At 35.8% G+C, this 17,098-nt stretch overlaps 3 protein-coding genes and 1 long non-coding RNA gene across 8 annotated transcripts; 2 read left to right on the plus strand and 2 right to left on the minus strand.

The window, feature by feature from the left end:
• The first annotated feature begins 1,554 nt into the window (after nt 1-1,554).
• On the plus strand, nt 1,555-2,515 carry LOC106431372 (glutaredoxin-C8-like). Its single transcript, XM_013872171.3, has one exon. It carries the CDS (start codon nt 1,833-1,835, stop codon nt 2,241-2,243), a length of 411 nt encoding a protein of 136 aa, XP_013727625.1. The 5' UTR covers nt 1,555-1,832; the 3' UTR covers nt 2,244-2,515.
• A 344-nt stretch (nt 2,516-2,859) lies between these two features.
• On the minus strand, nt 2,860-5,542 carry LOC106431390. 3 transcript variants are annotated; one of them, XR_001286188.3, is made up of 5 exons: nt 5,329-5,542; nt 5,112-5,228; nt 4,786-4,966; nt 4,128-4,259; nt 2,860-3,257 (listed from the first exon to the last, which is right to left on the minus strand). It is a non-coding gene; the product is annotated as an uncharacterized LOC106431390 (long non-coding RNA). The 3 variants fall into 3 exon arrangements; XR_001286186.3 differs by having other exon boundaries at nt 4,128-4,264; XR_001286187.3 differs by having other exon boundaries at nt 4,128-4,267.
• Nucleotides 4,982-7,101, plus strand: LOC106431361 (protein LAZY 1-like). The gene is made up of 5 exons (XM_013872162.3): nt 4,982-5,060; nt 5,133-5,202; nt 5,516-6,252; nt 6,440-6,665; nt 6,809-7,101. Exons 1-5 carry the CDS (start codon nt 5,055-5,057, stop codon nt 6,826-6,828), a joined length of 1,059 nt encoding a protein of 352 aa, XP_013727616.1. The 5' UTR covers nt 4,982-5,054; the 3' UTR covers nt 6,829-7,101.
• LOC106431344 (putative F-box protein At3g23420) lies at nt 6,005-10,813 on the minus strand. 3 transcript variants are annotated; one of them, XR_007321086.1, is made up of 3 exons: nt 10,322-10,813; nt 6,571-6,822; nt 6,005-6,301 (listed from the first exon to the last, which is right to left on the minus strand). XR_007321086.1 is itself a non-coding variant. In XM_013872146.3 (3 exons), the coding sequence occupies exons 1-3, from the start codon at nt 10,420-10,422 to the stop codon at nt 8,403-8,405; spliced, it is 1,377 nt and encodes a 458-aa protein (XP_013727600.2). In that variant the 5' UTR covers nt 10,423-10,778; the 3' UTR covers nt 8,327-8,402. The 3 variants fall into 3 exon arrangements, 2 of the variants coding, with proteins under 2 accessions (XP_013727600.2, XP_022554356.2); XM_013872146.3 differs by lacking the exons at nt 6,005-6,301; nt 6,571-6,822 and adding exons at nt 8,327-9,640; nt 9,733-9,770 and having other exon boundaries at nt 10,322-10,778; XM_022698635.2 differs by lacking the exons at nt 6,005-6,301; nt 6,571-6,822 and adding exons at nt 8,327-9,650; nt 9,733-9,770 and having other exon boundaries at nt 10,322-10,773.
• Nucleotides 10,814-17,098: the final 6,285 nt, after the last annotated feature.

Below are 17,098 nucleotides of genomic sequence, written 5' to 3' on the forward strand. Positions count from 1 at the left end.
TTACCAACAAAAACTACTTCACATTCTTATTGTTCTAGTTGATGTTGTGATACGGTTATAATGTGTTTCAAACTCTATAATCAATAAATGTCTTTCAACCAACATACCGGTCAAGAAAAAGTAAAAAGAACAAGGGATGTGGAAAAGCGGGCGTTATTCAAGAAGGTGCAGGCTTTGAATGAAATGAAAACTCCGAAAATACCCTTCCTCAAAAGCATATACACATGTTTCATCCAGGGTTATAACCGTCTAACTAACCGACTAGTCAACAAAAGATAAACATCTGATGACATGTGTTACGTAAGGCTTCTGTAACGACCTTCGATTCTATTTTATTTAAATAAATAAAGTGGTCCGACAAGCGTAATCCCACGAGATTGTTTTTTTAAGTACTACCTTGAGACAAAGATTTAGTCCTAAAACCGATGAAGGGACATATAACTCTTCGGAAACATTTTAAACTATATACTTATGTCCTAATAAGCGTGCTTTTTATTCATTTAAATATGTAAAAGAAAATCAGAAATGTGATCAGGTGATGGAGAATATGAATATTTTTAAGAGCTTTATTATTTTATCGCAGATTAGTACCTATGAATTTCGTAACAAGTTGTGACAACAATAATATTCTTATGCCCTTTTTCAAAAAAAAAAAAAAAAAAAAAAACAATAATATTCTTATTTGACCTTTTTCTTTTTTGGGAGGAGTGGTTGGTCAAACATGAGAAACAAGAAGGCGAATTCGCAGATAATAAAAGGCAGACGCATGCATGGAAGCTAAAGTTGCATGTGACGACCAACTTCGTCAAACTCTCTACCTTTTTCAGGCTTTTCGTAAACTTATCTAACATTTCCGATCTAAACTATATGAGCTATACAGTTTTTCTCTAGAGGAACTTACTACTTTAAATTTAACATATATAAAATATAAAGATGCTAGCATGAACGCATGCCATGCCAATTTGTAAATTTCCATACATCAAGAACACTCTACATTCTGTTGGTAGCAAGTAAACACTGGTTAGGAGCTATATCACAATGAATGGTGTCTTCTTTTTAATAATCTTATTCCAAGCATATTGATGACTCCTTTATTTCCTTTTTAATACAAATTGCCAGTTTTATATATCCCAATTGGTCTAATGATAAATGATTATACGAAATTCGATTCCGATTACATGTTCCAAGTTCCAACTCATGTATATATATATATATGCCTAGCTATGTTAGTGGGATCGATGCTCTAATTGGATTACATTCCAAACAAAATATTCCTCCTCTCTTATGATCGTTTGATAATGATATTATATGTATAGCTTGTTTATAGAGGGTTTTTGTTGTTGTTTGTTGTTGTTGTTTATAGAGGTTGATTAGAGGATTTGAGCATAAAGCAAAAATGGAATATAAATGGAATATAATGGATAACCACCGGCCATATCCAAACATTCGACCTCATCTCAACGTTATGGCTTGATCATATAATGTTGGCAGCATCAGAGTTCTAATTCGGCGTGACAAGAAGGATAGATATCTCTTACAAATTCCTTTATTCTTTTAACCTATTTAAGTGAAAATTATATAAAAAAAATATTCGACTTTTACACTGCAGAACAAAATTTGAAAAACATTATGTAAACATTAAAAATATCATAATATCCCGAAAGCTAACAACCACGGCTATCAAATCAATTACTTTGTGTTATCATTTGGCATTTAAATTAAATAAAAAATATAGAAGCTCACCCTCTATAAATAGCATGCATGCCTCTTGTTCTCTCCCCATTCCAACCTACTCACACACATTCTCTATCTCGCTAACTTAGAAACACAAAATGCAATACAGAACCGAAACTCGTAGCTCGTTGTCCTACAACAAGGTGAACAACATGGGAGTGTTTCCGTCGGACAGTCTTGTTAGGATAGAGTCCATGGCTGCAGAAAGTGCGGTGGTTATATTCAGCGTGAGCACTTGCTGCATGTGCCACGCCGTCAAGGGTCTCTTCCGCGGAATGGGAGTCAGCCCCGCCGTCCACGAGCTGGACCTCCACCCTTACGGCGTCGATATCCACCGAGCTCTCCTTCGTCTCCTCGGCTGTTCCAACGGCGCTTCCACTTCTCCGGGGGGACTTCCAGTGGTATTCATCGGTGGGAAGATGGTGGGGTCAATGGAGAGAGTGATGGCTTCTCATATCAACGGCTCACTTGTCCCTCTTCTCAAAGATGCTGGTGCTCTCTGGCTCTGATCCCAACCAAAGTCTACCTTCTTCCTGCGTTTTAATCTCCTTTTTGTTGTGGTTTCTTTACCTTTTTCTGTTTAAGGAACTATAAAAAAAAAGATTAGGCTAATCATAGTGTTGAATTAGAGATAGTGAGGGGAGAAGTGCGTTTGTATTAAGCATAGCTCCTTGTCCATCTTAATCACACTAATATATAAATCTAGTAATCTCCGTTAGCTTTCGAATCTCTTGTTTTACAAGTTTGACTGTTAAAATAGCAAAATTGTATGGTCAAATTAAGACAAGAGTAAGGTCTTAACCGCAATAACTGTTAACTGTGGGGAAAAATAATTGCCTCAGGGGTCCCCACTTCAGATTACGTGGACACCCACCAGCAATAGTCTGTGATTTTGACCCGACCATTGCATCAGATGAGCTCTATATAGCCCGTAGGGCCCGCACATGCTGGTCCAATAGCTTCACTTTTTCCTCTTTTATTTGACAATTATGAACTCATCGAATCGTTCGTTGTTAGAGAACTAGACAAGCTCCTTTTTTTCAAACTAGAGAGCTAGAAGATCACCTTATCTAGAAAGCTTTATTTTTACCTTTTAGATCAATAACACATTAAGGGCTCATCATGAAAAATATATATTATATTCATTAGAATATGTAGACAATAAACGAGTTGTAACGTATACACCCCCACCCATAGAACTCGGTTACATCATAGGGGAATAGGATCTACACAGAATAAAGGGAAATACGATTTGGGGAATCTATGGTGTAGTTGTGGGCTCAAGTGCATGAATAAACGGAAAGATAGAATCAGGACCAGATGGTGAACATAGAGACGTCGCGACAGGTCATAAGAAATGGTGAGAACAAGAGATGGTGATACCTCCTTGATCCATTTCATATGTCTGGTTCCAGTCTCAACTTCTTTCGCATAAGCCATGAGTCTAAGCAACATTACATGTGCACCTGTGTGTTCTGAATGTTATCGTCCGCACAGCAGTTGCGACGCCTCACCAAAATGGCCTACACACACCCAAAGAATCAGCCAGAAACTTGACTTATGACAATAAAATAAACACACTAATTTTGAATCCCTCACTATTTTGAATCAGCCAGTCCATTAGTTAACAGTGAAACTCATTCTAGCCCAGCCCAATAACAGGTTAAGACATCTGTAATTGCTTCACAATGTCCTTTAATTTCTAAATAATAGATATCATCCACCTGGGAATAATACCTTGTGATATAATAAGAAAAGTGAAAACGTTGGAGATAGACCAAAAGAAGTTATGATTGAGGAACATGAAAGGACATTGACAAAGAAGAATGTCCACGTGAATTTGACACAAGTAGATCACATTCTAAGAAATCTAACATAAGATAATGTGTGTGGGAGCAATGGAAATGACTCTAGATTGCAAAACTTAGCATTTGTATGTTTGCTTTAATCTGGAACAAAAGTGCACTGCTTGCTTCCCTCTTGGTCCCATACCCAATACTAACTACTTCTGTTTGTTCCTTTGTCCCTTGTTCCTTTGTTTCACCTCCAGATTCTTCCTTCCTTTTTTTCATCCTAATTAACAACCTTTGTTTTCCCATTTATAATTTTCCTCATCATTGTCTATTTGTCTTTGTTCCCCGCTAATCTAATCAAATCAATTATGATCTAATATAATCTAATCCAATCTGCATTGTCCTGTCTATGGAGTTTCACACATACGCCTAAGTTCACAGTCTAGTTTCTAGCAAGTTCCTACTTGATCTACCACAGCAATTTGCTTCTCCGGCTAAGGAAACGGGCATATGATAATTTAATTGAGGAGAATAAACCCATTAATTAAATTTAGTTGTGATATTATAATGCTTCAAGACATGAAAGCGAAACTATAGTACCTGATGTCGTTGACAGCTTCACTTGTCTGAATCAGCTAGTACGAAAGCAGTTGTTGTTGTTTTGTCACGGAGCTTTCCATATGCTTCCTGGAGAAAGCACTCTCTTTACTTTTCTGGCCATCATCTATCTGCCTTTTCTTCTTGTGCAGAGACAGCCAAGTCAACAAAGGCAAAACGAAACAGTACTCTTTTCATTGGAAATTATTTCAACATAATGCATTGTCAATCACTCTATAAATGACCAAGGAGCCAGCATTAATTATTCTTTCAGATAAAAATCAATTAATCTATCTATGGAAAGCAGCACCAATGTAAAAACAGAGTTTACAGTTCTTCTATAACTACCGCAGACATAATACATGTTCCCTTCTAGCGTAAATGAGATTGTTGGATTATCAAAAGTTGCAGGAAAAAAAATGTCTTGGCTACACAACACAATGCAATGGCAATATTCATTTTGCATCCACTATTTATGTATATCGAATGTAAAATGACTAGTTAATTTACTATCAATGGCTCATGAACGCCGGATAAAATCTACAACGTTTTATGATACAGAAACTCAAATCAAGCTCAATTTGTGATACCAGGAACGCCACATAAAATCCATAAAGTTTTATGATATTTAGAAACTAAAATCAAGATCAAATAGCAATACCTGAGATGATTGATGATTGTAACTACGGATAGCTACTCCAATAAATGTGCGTGTCATGTAACCACAACAGTAGACTTATGTCTGTAATGGCCCTCCAACTTGTTCTTGATGTGATCTTGAAAGAGAATGGCCAACCAAAGTTTTGTAGCTTTCTTGGTGTTGGTCTTCCACTGTCATCAACCTAAAAGTTTAGAGATACTGTTAGCAACTAGTTCACTGCTATTAGTATAAAGTCACTTTCTCCATTAGTATTGTGTGGTAACGAGAAAATGAAGGTACGTTCTATATTTACAAATATATCAACTAACTTTGTAGCCAATACTTACCAATGCTTAATTTTCTGGCAGTTTTGGGGCTGGATTCATCATCATAAGTTCCCGGAGAATAGCAAAGAGCAATTCAAAGATGCTACAACTGGTAACTTCTCTATATGCTTTCTTTTCCTGTCAAAATATGTAGGAACAAAAATAGTTAGCGTGTTAAAATTCTAGGAGAATAGCAATAGGACTTAGCAAGCACTTTAGGCCCTAGTAATTGTCTCACCACTTTCAACTCCATTGGTAGAAAATTAAACTGCTGACATGATAAAAAGCTTAAGTTTGTCTTGGCTGTATGTAAATGTCATGCCTCCACCTGCCTGTTGCAACAAACTCAAATGCATATTTTTTTTTCCAACCTTGAGCAATCAGTGGCTGTTTGTTCATACTTTCTGAACAAACATTTCTTTCAGGTAACAGCCGTTTCTCCCTTTCATCTCATCCATCCCTTGATAGCCACGATGTTTACCCCGCAGCATGTACTGGCCCTAGATACAGTACTGGAATATCCAAGCAGCTTAACCGTTTCCAGGAAAACTCCTTCCCAGGACCCAAGGATAATACAGAAACCAAGGATGAGAGAAACAGTGATTTCTTTGATGGGTTTCTTGCCATTGGAACCCTTGGTGGAGAGACATATCTGGATGAACCAGCAACACCGACATTTGGGGACCCGGCGACAGATAATGCAGAAGTGACAGAGAATGATCTGAAGCTCATCAGTGATGAACTGGAGAAGTTCCTTGGGGCTGAAGCCAAAGAAGGGCACAACCAGCCATCAGGAAGGAACAGCGACACTAACACCATTGCATCCACCATTGAGGCTGCTGAGGGACTTGATGCGGAAGAAGATAATCAGCCAATGAAGTTCCCACTCCAAGAGTATCTTTTTGGTTCTCTAATCGAATTATCTGAAACAAAGGTTGCAGGGAAGAAGGAACGGGCATCACTTGGAGAACTGTTTCAGGCAGCAGAGATGCAAGATAAACATTCAGAAAGCAAATATGGAGAGAAAAAGAAGCAAACCAGTACAACCCACAAATCTGCAAAGCATCTTGTGAAGAAGGTACTGAAGAAGCTACACCCATCCTCCAATAGTCCTGGCAGTGGTAAAACTGAAGTGGCTTCCACAAAGAAGAAGTTCCAAAAGGTTTGGTTTCCTCTGGCTCAGCTTTTCAAGAACCTACTATCAAAAGCGCCTGCATGAAATATTCACCAAACTTAAGATGATTAATCCCTTACTTTGATAGCATTAACTAGAGCACATCTATAGTACAGTTTGCATAATTAGCTGTAATGAAAAGCTTGCTTCTAACAAACATTTATTGTGAGAGCAGATGGCACAAGTTTTTCAGAGAAAAGTATATCCAGAAGACTCCATCATGGAAAGCGAAATACACAGCAGCATGACAGATCCAAAAAACAGCCAAGCGAATTCTACTGGATTAACGTCGGAGAAGGTGAGCACCTGTAACGAGGCAAGTAAACCATGGATCCAGTATGAGCTAGGGAGTTCCGATTCAGCTAAAAATGGAGAACATTGGATCAAAACAGACGAAGACTGTAAGTTCACCATCATACGCAATTTACTTGATATATTTATTTCAAAGGAATAATCTGATCCATTGGCATGTTAGGCATCCACTAGTTTTCTGCTTGTGGTCGAACCAGATAATAATAATAAGAATCCATAATTGCTTTTGCAGACTTCGTGTTGGAGCTGTAGAAAAGGAAAGAAAAACGCAAAGTAAGAAGTGTGAGTGTATTATGTCACTTCATGCATGTGTGAACTGTGTGGTATGATTTAAGTAAAAATGTGGTCAAGACTTAGCGGGAATGTTTCATTACGCCCCCTCTATGTAATAATTTAAACGCAGCAAGATATCTCATATCCATCGTTTGGAGTACTTAAATGAAGAGAAAACAATCTTGTAACCATTTGCTTCAAAATCCAGCTATATGTTTTAATCTCATAAGAAAGACACTATTTCTCTCTCAACTAATAAGCCATAACATGTCATTATTATCTCCTATACAAAAGAACTTAGATATTCTACCTTAAAAGAGCTATCTCAAAACTTTCAGTTCAAAAAAAAAAAAGAGCTATCTCAAAACTTCATGCAATAAGAAACGCATGCATGTGTAAAAGAGCCAAACCTGGAATATACTTCATATACAACTGATAATCACAAATAAAACTACAGTTTCGTTTGAATATATCGTTAAGTATCTCTAGTCGGAAAACTTGGATACAAATTCTATCAAAGATTACTTCAAAACTAGCAGCTGTGGATGATTACAAAATGATTCTCGTATAATAGTATAGACTTGTTATAATTATCACAAAGTATATGTGTAAATGGAGAACAAACTAATCTTAATCAGCTGTATAAGGTACTTTAAAATGCAACTTCTATGCACGATTATTACCAACGCTCAACACAAAAAGGTATCTCGCCATTACTCTTGACCCAAGCCGACTCGCACAGGAGATTCCAGGCAAAACAGGAAGCAGTTCCCAAACCACTTGAGATACATCTACTACATGTTTTATGATAATGAACACACATACACAAGTTCAGAGGTCTGGTAGTACAGAGACTGGTTCTCAATGATATGAAAAGGTCCACGAGAGATTTATGAAATTAACCTAAACAATAACAGTACATGACAGAAGTCTTAAATGTAGATATCAATATTCAATACAATCACAGGAATATTAAAATAAACAAACAAAGAGACAATGAGTGTTAGCAATCACAACAAACCAATCATGAAGTTCACATATCATTTTTTTTTTTTTTTGGCTCGGAAAGGGATATTGTTTAGTTCACATATCATTTTTTAATCACACATGTAGCCAAAACAAATGAAAACTAATTGTTATTGATCTTAAACATAAATATATTGCAATATAGTAAAGATTCCAACATCCAATAATCAAACACTTGAATACATACACTAATATATTCAATCAACATGTCTGATTTAAACTTTAACGCAACATCTGTCAAAGTTATGTTGATCATAATATACAGAGTCATTGACTTTCTTGTTGAGTATATCCACTTCTAGTAAGCAGAGATCATGTCCCAACAACAAGAACTCACTGCTTTCACCACAAACTCTGATCTTATTCCTTAGAATGATCAAAACATTGGACAAAGAGAGGCACTCTAAAAGCAAGATGCTGTGAAGCAAAGTCAAATACGGCAAACAGAAAGAAGGATGGAAAAAAAAACAAAAACTTAATAGTCAATCTTAGGAAACAAACAGAGATAACAACAATAGGTGGACGGACTAGTTGAGTTGCACTAAGCTTGGAACATAATAGCAAGCACGTGAATAACAAAATGGGTATTTAGATTCTTTAACAACTTGTTGTTTCAAGGAGGATGATCCATCATCATCCACTCCTCCTCCAACAAAGATGTAAGCCATATCACGAGTGGCGGCACCCCTACGGGCGTCTTTATCAAAAACAACCGCGACTTTCTTCTCCTGGTCAATGAAGAAACACGCAGATTTCCGAAGAAAATTATAACGGGGGTGAATGAGTTGTTTGATATTGGCCGATAAGAAAACCTTGCTGTTCCAGGACATGGCTGCGTTGGGCTGCTCAATCGTATTGGAAATCCAGATCTCCATCTCCAATGTATCCGCGGACTGGAATAAAACCACAAGCTGCTGCGGAGGATATTCTCCTCCAACACTAGATGATGATGATGATGATAGAATCAAAGTATCGTCAGGGAAAGCCTCAAAGGGGAGAGGCAAAGGCGGGGAGAATGTCTCTGTTGTGAAATCAAAACAGACTAAGAAACAAATGGCATCAAAATTCAAAGCTTCTGATGCAAACCAGTAGGTATTGCCATTCAAAGATAGCCCGCGTTCACCAAGTTTTATATTCCAGTTGTCTGGACGAGGAGGGAGATCAAGAATCCTCCATGAATCAGAGTTGAAGTCATAGATTTTGAACTCAACGAAATTTGGGGGATAATCAATAAATCTCAGGATTTTGTACTGGGAACTACTATTGTTGTATCCGAGACCATACGAGTACCTGTCCAAACGACCAGAGAGACGTTTGTCCAGTAAGTCGTGATTATGTGTGTGCTCGATCCACCTCCGTCCCAAATATGGATTCCAAACCAATAGCCTATAGTGGTCTTCTTTGGGAATGCATAACAATAGACCGTCGCAATGAAAGATTTCACGCACATCGATTTGATCTAGGCCAGCAAGTTTAGCTTCAGGATTTACAACAGCAACTTTGTCTTCGCTGTTGGAAAGATCCAATCTCATCAACTCAACCCTATAATTCATCATCGTAACCACAAGAGGCTCCTTCCTCTGTGCTTCTGCTGCTAGATGAGCAAGGAGGTGCTTGTTTGCAAATAAGTGATCACATCTGGACAACATGTTCCACCTTCTGCAAGTAGATCGGACAAGTCCCAGAGATGTCAACGGAATTCGACACAGCACCTCTTCCTCGACATCCCTTGGAAGATCCGACATCTTCCTCTTCTTCATAAAATCTATTTAACCCTAAAAAAACACTTGTCACTATATTCCCTCCTTCTTGTCCGAACAAATTAGGTCAACGGAAAAACAAACAAAAGCAACTTACTTCTTGTCCTCGTTCTCCTCTTGATATATATTACGATTCTATTACGACAGAAAAACCCAAATTAAATTAGGAGAAGGAAAAAAAAGGAAAACAGAAACCCTCAAGGAACAGGGTTCGAATTAAGACAGAAGAACCTCAGGAGATGAAAACAAAACAAAAAGAAAATTTCCTTTTCCTGTTTGTGATTCTCGTAGATAAAAACAAGACAACCGAAGAATACATACACAGGGAAGAGGATTAGTTCAAAAGGCTAAACCGACAGAACAAAATAAAGACCCAAAAAGCTCAATCCGGCTGGTTCATGTCCACAAATAAATTAGATCTAAATACCAAACAAAGTATTTATGGACTGCGCTGCCCTGAAAAAACCCGAATCAAACTCATCAGTAACAAACACTGATATATCATCAAAACCAATCACACTCCTCTTATGCACACCTAAACCTCAGAAGATACTTTGTATACAACAGATTGTATACAACAGATAATCACAAAAGAACTAAGCTAGCTGAGACAAATATATTCAAAATAACATAATCACGCTCGAGGAGATCAAAAGGAAGTATACTCGAAGAGAGAGAGGACTAACTTGGAGGCGGATGAAGTTTCTTCTTCGAGCCAGTGGCGGATGTGCTTGACGTTACGCTTGAAGACGGTGGCGGATTGCTTGACCTCGCTCCTCAGTAGCATCACCACGGCCCTTACTCCGGCCACCGTCAGTATGAAATTCGTCAATACCCATTGTTTCGATTTAAGGATCAGATTCTCAGATAGCAATGTTTTTGTGTGGATGCTAGGGGATTTAAAGAGGGTTTATGTTTTTACTTGGAGAAGCAACCAAGGCAAGTGATTCGTTCGTTCATCGTGATTTACTCACTGTTCTGGTATCCCGTTTTATATGGGCCATTGTTTTTGCAATTATTTGGGCCCTTTTGAAAGCCCAAATGGCTACGGAGTTAAATAAAGTTAATGTAGTGGCGTAGTTATAAAAAAAAAAAAAACTTTATGACGTGACGCACTGACGTTGAAATTCAAAAATAACAAAGCTACAACTTGATAAGATGTACTACATTTGACGTGAGGATAGCTGGTTCTAGCGATGTTAATATAGGCTCAATCTAACAGGGTCGAACTCATTTGTAATCCTAACCCTCGTTTTTAAACAGGATTGGCTCTAATAGGACCAGAGTTAAAATTCTAACTCTTTTATTTTGATTCACCCAACTATTATGCAATATTTAATGATGTTTTTTCACCAAAAAAACTTAAAGTCGAGTTTTCTCGCCAAAAACTAAACAACGAAATTTTTCGTCGAAACCGCAAAATCGAGTTTTCAACCAAAACAACAAAATCGAGTTTTCCCTCCAAAAATGCAAAATCGAGTTTTTCGTCAAAACTTCAAAATCGAGTATTCCCGCCAAAAAAATCAAAATCGAGTTTTTTTGCCAAAACCTCAAAATCGAGTTTTCCCTTTAAAACGTAAAATTAAGTTTTCTGAAAACCCGGAAAACTCGATTTGCCGGTTTTGGCGGAAAAACTCGATATTCCGGTTTTAGTTTTGGCGGAAAAACCAGCCGGTTCTTATTGAGTGCAAGTTAATGGGGAGGGATACTAATTAATTAACATATGTTGCTTCTTGAAGATATCATCAGCATATATTTACTCGCATGTTGTTTTCATACGTTAATAACTCTTACTATCAAGTGTAAAGTTGATGCTATTATATAATATATCTTAATATTATACTTTTATCTGATTAGTTTTCAACAATGTTACTAATACAATAATACTGTTTCTGTATCCTATTCATAATTGTAGATTTTAATTAGGAAAATGATTAGTACACTCGTCCACGCATGCAATGATGGTGCATATTTAAAAATTAAATGATATAATTATAGAGGGTGCTAACAAAAAAATAAGGAAATGAAATCAAAGAATCTATATTATTAAAACAGAACTAGATTTTAACCCGCGCTTGAAAAGCGCGAGTTTGTTTTCGAAATTAAATATTTTAAATGAATTTTTATATAAGATAGTGTATAGGTTTGACGTGAACCGAACCGTACTAAACTGAAAAAAAAAACGAAATCAAAAGTGAATTGAATTTCATAAATAACAGAACATATCATATATTTTTAAAACCGTAAAATTGAAACCGAACTGAGAACCAAATGGATATCTGAATTTTTAAAATAAAATTATATGCTTACAATTATTAATTATATTTAATTTTTAAATACCCAAATATCATAAAATAATATTTTTATATTCTGAATTATCTGAATCACCGAATTAATCAGATATTTTGTATTAAAAAACCATCTGAATTATCAGTTACTTTATATGAACAACTCGAATTACCTGATATCTAAACTGAAAACTCAAATTATCCGATATTTTTAACTACCAATCTGTAATTACCCAAAAAACCAGAATCGAACAGAATTGAATTGGATTTTTTTTTTTGCATATTAGCCATTTCCCAATTTTTCTACTTTACCGAACCAAAAACCAAAATAACCCAACTGAAACCAAATCAAACTTTGTAAACACATGAACGGTTCCTAAATTTTTAGAACCAAAATATCAAAACCCAAAAATACATCAACCGAAAACGAATCCTGATGACTAATAGTGCATATACATTTAAATGGTGCGAATAAAGCAATCTATTTTTTACAAATTATTTAACTCTTTTTAGTCTGGGTACATATATGGTTTATAGACGAAATAAGACATAAGAAATATTCTTATATCCAAACCAGATCCGCGGTTAAACAAATAAATTCGGTTGTCGTATATAATATAGGCTGGTTTATATTTTTCATATAACATTTTATCAAAGGTTCTATCAACTGATATGTTTTCACAAAATTCAGATTTAATGAAAACCTATTAATTAAAAATCCGATAAAACCTATAAAGCTGCCATTAAACCATAAACTAACACCTGGAAAGAATTCAGAATTCATAAAATTTTCATATACTTTATAATAGTACATGAAACTAAAAATATTTTATTTTTCATATAAAGTGAATATATTGTATTTATATTATGCATTTTAAGTTATAGGTTTGTAGTGATCAATAACATTAAATTTTTAATGTAGATAATTTATTTTTTCTATTTAGAAACATACAACGGGTTTAGATCTATTAATAAAATTACATTTATGATTGCTAAAATGGACGTACGAATAATATTATATTTTATTAATAGGTTTAAGCGAATTTAATATTATTCTGCATGTGTCATTTATAAAGGATATACTGGAATGCATACACTATTCTGCATGTATCATATTAATTTTATTAATAGGCTTAGGCGAATTTAATATTATTCTGCATGTGTCGTTAATATTATTACACTATCATTATTTAATTTTAAATAATTAATAACTCTATATACATGAATTATGAAATAAATTGCTATATTGGATATCAATAAAAAGTCATTTATTGTTTCTTGAAAGAATGCAATAATATGTTTTAATCAAAGAAGTTCATTATATTATTAATGTAATAAAAATATATTTTTAAATTAATAAATCGCATGCAACATAGTTGAAAAAGGATTATGTGTGATATGCTCATTTAAATACCATGCAATGCGGAAATATATTGGTGAGGAGGTTACGGGAAGTTGAAAATATATTGTTATAGATTTTGTTAACAAAGAGTTAAGAAGAATATAATATGTGATAGAATAGGGAAGGAAAGTATAAGAGAATATGTCCATTACATTGCATTATGTACGGTTGCAGTCATGCTTTTAAATTAAAGATAAAAACATATGCGGTTGTTATAGTGGTTAATTCACCAAAAGAGTAAAAATCGGATAAATATATGGTATAATATTATTGAGCAACGTAGTGTTACAAATATATAAGATAAGACCAAAATAAAAATTTAATCTAATAAAAAAGTCCAACAACCTTGCATAAGTAGATTTTTTCAGAATGTTTCTCTTTTAATAGTATAGATCCCTACTAGGATTATGCCCTTGGTTTTTCAAGTTAATTACAAGGGAATGCCACTGCCTTTCTTTTAAAAAAAACTAGATCTCGATCCGCGCAACCGTGCGGATTTTTGTTTTCATTTATTTTTATATAAACATTTTGTTTTCAATTCTAAATTGGTATATATTATAATATATATGTGTCTATCAATTTTTAAAACATAATAAGTTTACGGTATATTTTTCCATTAAAACATTTTGTTGGGTATGTTTCTACTATTGGGCTTTATTAATTATGAAATTAAGTTTTGTCGTTTCAAACTTTGTTTTCATCGTTCAAGTTAATTGTTTTGATAAGAAATTGTTTTATGAGAAATAGAAGAAGTCAAAGCTTGCGGCTAAATTTTCTGAACGAGCTTCCAAAAGCGTTAACGGAACGTGATTGTGGGGGAGATGGGCAAGGATTTCTCCTGAGCAGTTACGATCTTTTGACTATAAAGAGAAAAGTTTGGAGCTTGAAAGAGGGGCACAATTTGATCATCTCTTCTTCTTTCTCTAAGTTTTCTGGTTTTCAAATTGAGAGTTTCATCTCTCCTGGATTGAGTGCACAATTCAGGTGAGAGCAGAGTTAACCCTGGAGTGACCCGCCTTGGTTATCTTGCACCCGGGATTAGGCGGTTTTTTCGCTCAAGTGCAGTAGATCTTTCTACGGCTCTGCAACTTGTTTTCCTTTGTGTTCTGGTTTCTGAATCTTTTAAAGATTTATTTATAACATTCTTGAGCGAAAAAAAAAAAAAAAAAAAAAAAAAAAAAAAAAAATTATATATAATTCTTACGATTCAGAATGCCGAAGAACTCTGCAGTACCGGATCTGTCCAAACTTCAACCTCTGACTGGTTCTAATTACCGTAGGTGGTCAGAGGAACTCATGTTCTTCTTCCAAGAGATTGGTCTTGACTATGTTCTCAACGAGGACAAGTCCTTTGCGACTTCAGCGACTCCGACTTCCGACAACTCTCAAGGTGAGACTGGCTCGCAGTCTGGTAAGAAGAAACCAGAAGGCACTCTTGAAGATCACAACCGAACTTGCCGTGGTCATATTATCCGACACCTTTCGGAGAAGCTCTTTGACATATATGTCAACTATGACTCAGCAAAAGAAATCTGGAACAACTTGAAGAAAAGATACGGAGCTGAAGATGAAGGGAAAAAGCAGTATGTCACCTCCAAATGGACCTCCTTTCAGATGAAGGATGACGTACCAGTGCTGGATCAACTCCATGAGTATGAAGCCATTGTTTCCAAGATTCAGGCTGAGGGCTTACCAATTGATGAGCAGCTGGCGGCCTTGGTGCTCATCGACAAGCTGTCTCCATCATGGAATGACTATCGCTCCAAGCTGAAGCATGAGAAAAAGAAGATGTCTCTTGACGAGCTGATCGCTGACATTATGATCGAAGATGCAAACAGAAAGTATTTAGGTAAAAACACCAACGCTCGTTCATTTCCTAATAATGCTAATGTGGTGGAAAGTTCTGGTGAAAAGAACAGGTTACAATCTTACAAAAACCATGGCGCAAAAGCTCTTAAGCCATCTGCTGATTTCAAGAAAAAGATGAAGTGTTGGAACTGCAACAAAACTGGCCACAAGAAGCAAGACTGTCGTCTGCCACCACAACGAAAGGACTCAAACAAAGCTCATCTTACGGAGGAGTTAATTGCTGTCACGACTGAGGTAAACGCTGCAATTGACGTTGTGGAATGGATCATTGACTCGGGCTCCACACGTCATATTTGCAGCAGGAAGTCTCTGTTCAAAACTCTTGATGAGTCTCCACGTGATAGTGTCTTCTTAGGTGATGCTAGTGCTTTGCACGTTGCTGGAATTGGTGAACTTGATTTGAAATTGTCATCTGGAAGAGTTTTAACTTTGACTAAGGTTTTGTTTGTTCCAAACATGCGTAGAAATCTGATTTCTAGTGCTTTGTTGATGATTGCTGGGTTTAAACAAACTCTTGATGCTGGAAAGTTAGTGATTACTAAAAATGGGGGGTACGTGGGAAAGGCTTTTTGTAATGGGAATCTCTTTGTTCTTGATGTTATGAATGAAATAAGTGGTAGTGCTTCTGCTTACTTTGTGTGTGCTCTGGACACTTGGCATGGTAGACTAGGACATTTAAATGTGAACTCTATCAAACGTTTGAAGCATGCAAATCTGATTTCTGATAACTTGGAGAAAGATATTTCAAAATGTGAAATTTGTGTAGAAGCAAAACACGCTAGAAAGCCTTTTTCTCATCCCATTGATCAAAAATCTGAATTGCTTGAACTCATTCATTCTGATTTGGCTGATTTTAAAAACACTCCTAGCAGAGGTGGTAAACATTATTATATTACCTTTGTTGATGATTTTTCTAGATATACGAGAGTTTATCTATTAAGAACAAAGGATGAGGCATGTGAAATGTTTATGCAATATAAAGCTGAAGTAGAAAATCAGTTAGATAGAAAAGTTAAGAGGTTAAGGACTGATAGAGGTGGAGAATATGAATCTGAAATTCTGAAGTCTTTGTGTTTAAAAGAAGGAATTATTCATGAGAAAACTGCACCTTATACCCCCCAGCAAAATGGTATAGCTGAAAGAAAAAATCGTACTCTTAAGGAAATGATGAATGCTATGCTTATTAGTTCTGGGTTACCTGATCAAATGTGGGGGGAAGCTGTTCTTTCTGCTTGTTATATCTTGAATAAAGTGCCTCATAAAAGAATTCCAGCTACTCCATATGAACTTTGGAAAGGTCATTCTCCTAATTTGAATTATTTAAGAGTGTGGGGGTGTCTTGCTAAAGTAGGATTGCCTAGTTTTAAGAAGAATAACATTGGTCCTAAGACTGTGGATGCTGTTTTTATTGGATATGCTTTGAACAGTGCTGCTTATCGTTGCTTGACAGCATTACTGAGTCTAGAGATGTTGAATTTTTTGAAAATGTGTTTCCTTTTAAGAGAAATTTAGAATCTGGTTCTTCTAGTAATACATCTACTAAAAGAACTCTTGAGGATAATAATGAAGAGCTTAGAAGGAGTAAGAGAATAAGAACCGAAACTGATTTTGGTCCTGATTTCATTACTACATTCTTAGCTGAATATGATGAGTTTAGTGAAGAGTTTGTGTATGCTTTCTTGATAGAAGAAGATCCTAAAACGTTTTCTGAAGCTATGAAATCCATTGATGCTGTTTTTTGGAAAGAGGCTGTTAACGTTGAATTTGATTCTATTATGGCTAACCACACTTTTGAGCTTGTTGATCTACCTAGGGGCTGCAAGGTTATCAGATGCAAGTGGCTTATGAAAAAGAAGCTGAAAGCTGATGGTACTCTAGACAAATTTAAGGCAAGGCTTGTGGCG

Source organism: Brassica napus, chromosome C3 (assembly GCF_020379485.1).
Source record: "Brassica napus cultivar Da-Ae chromosome C3, Da-Ae, whole genome shotgun sequence".
NCBI lineage: Eukaryota > Viridiplantae > Streptophyta > Magnoliopsida > Brassicales > Brassicaceae > Brassica > Brassica napus.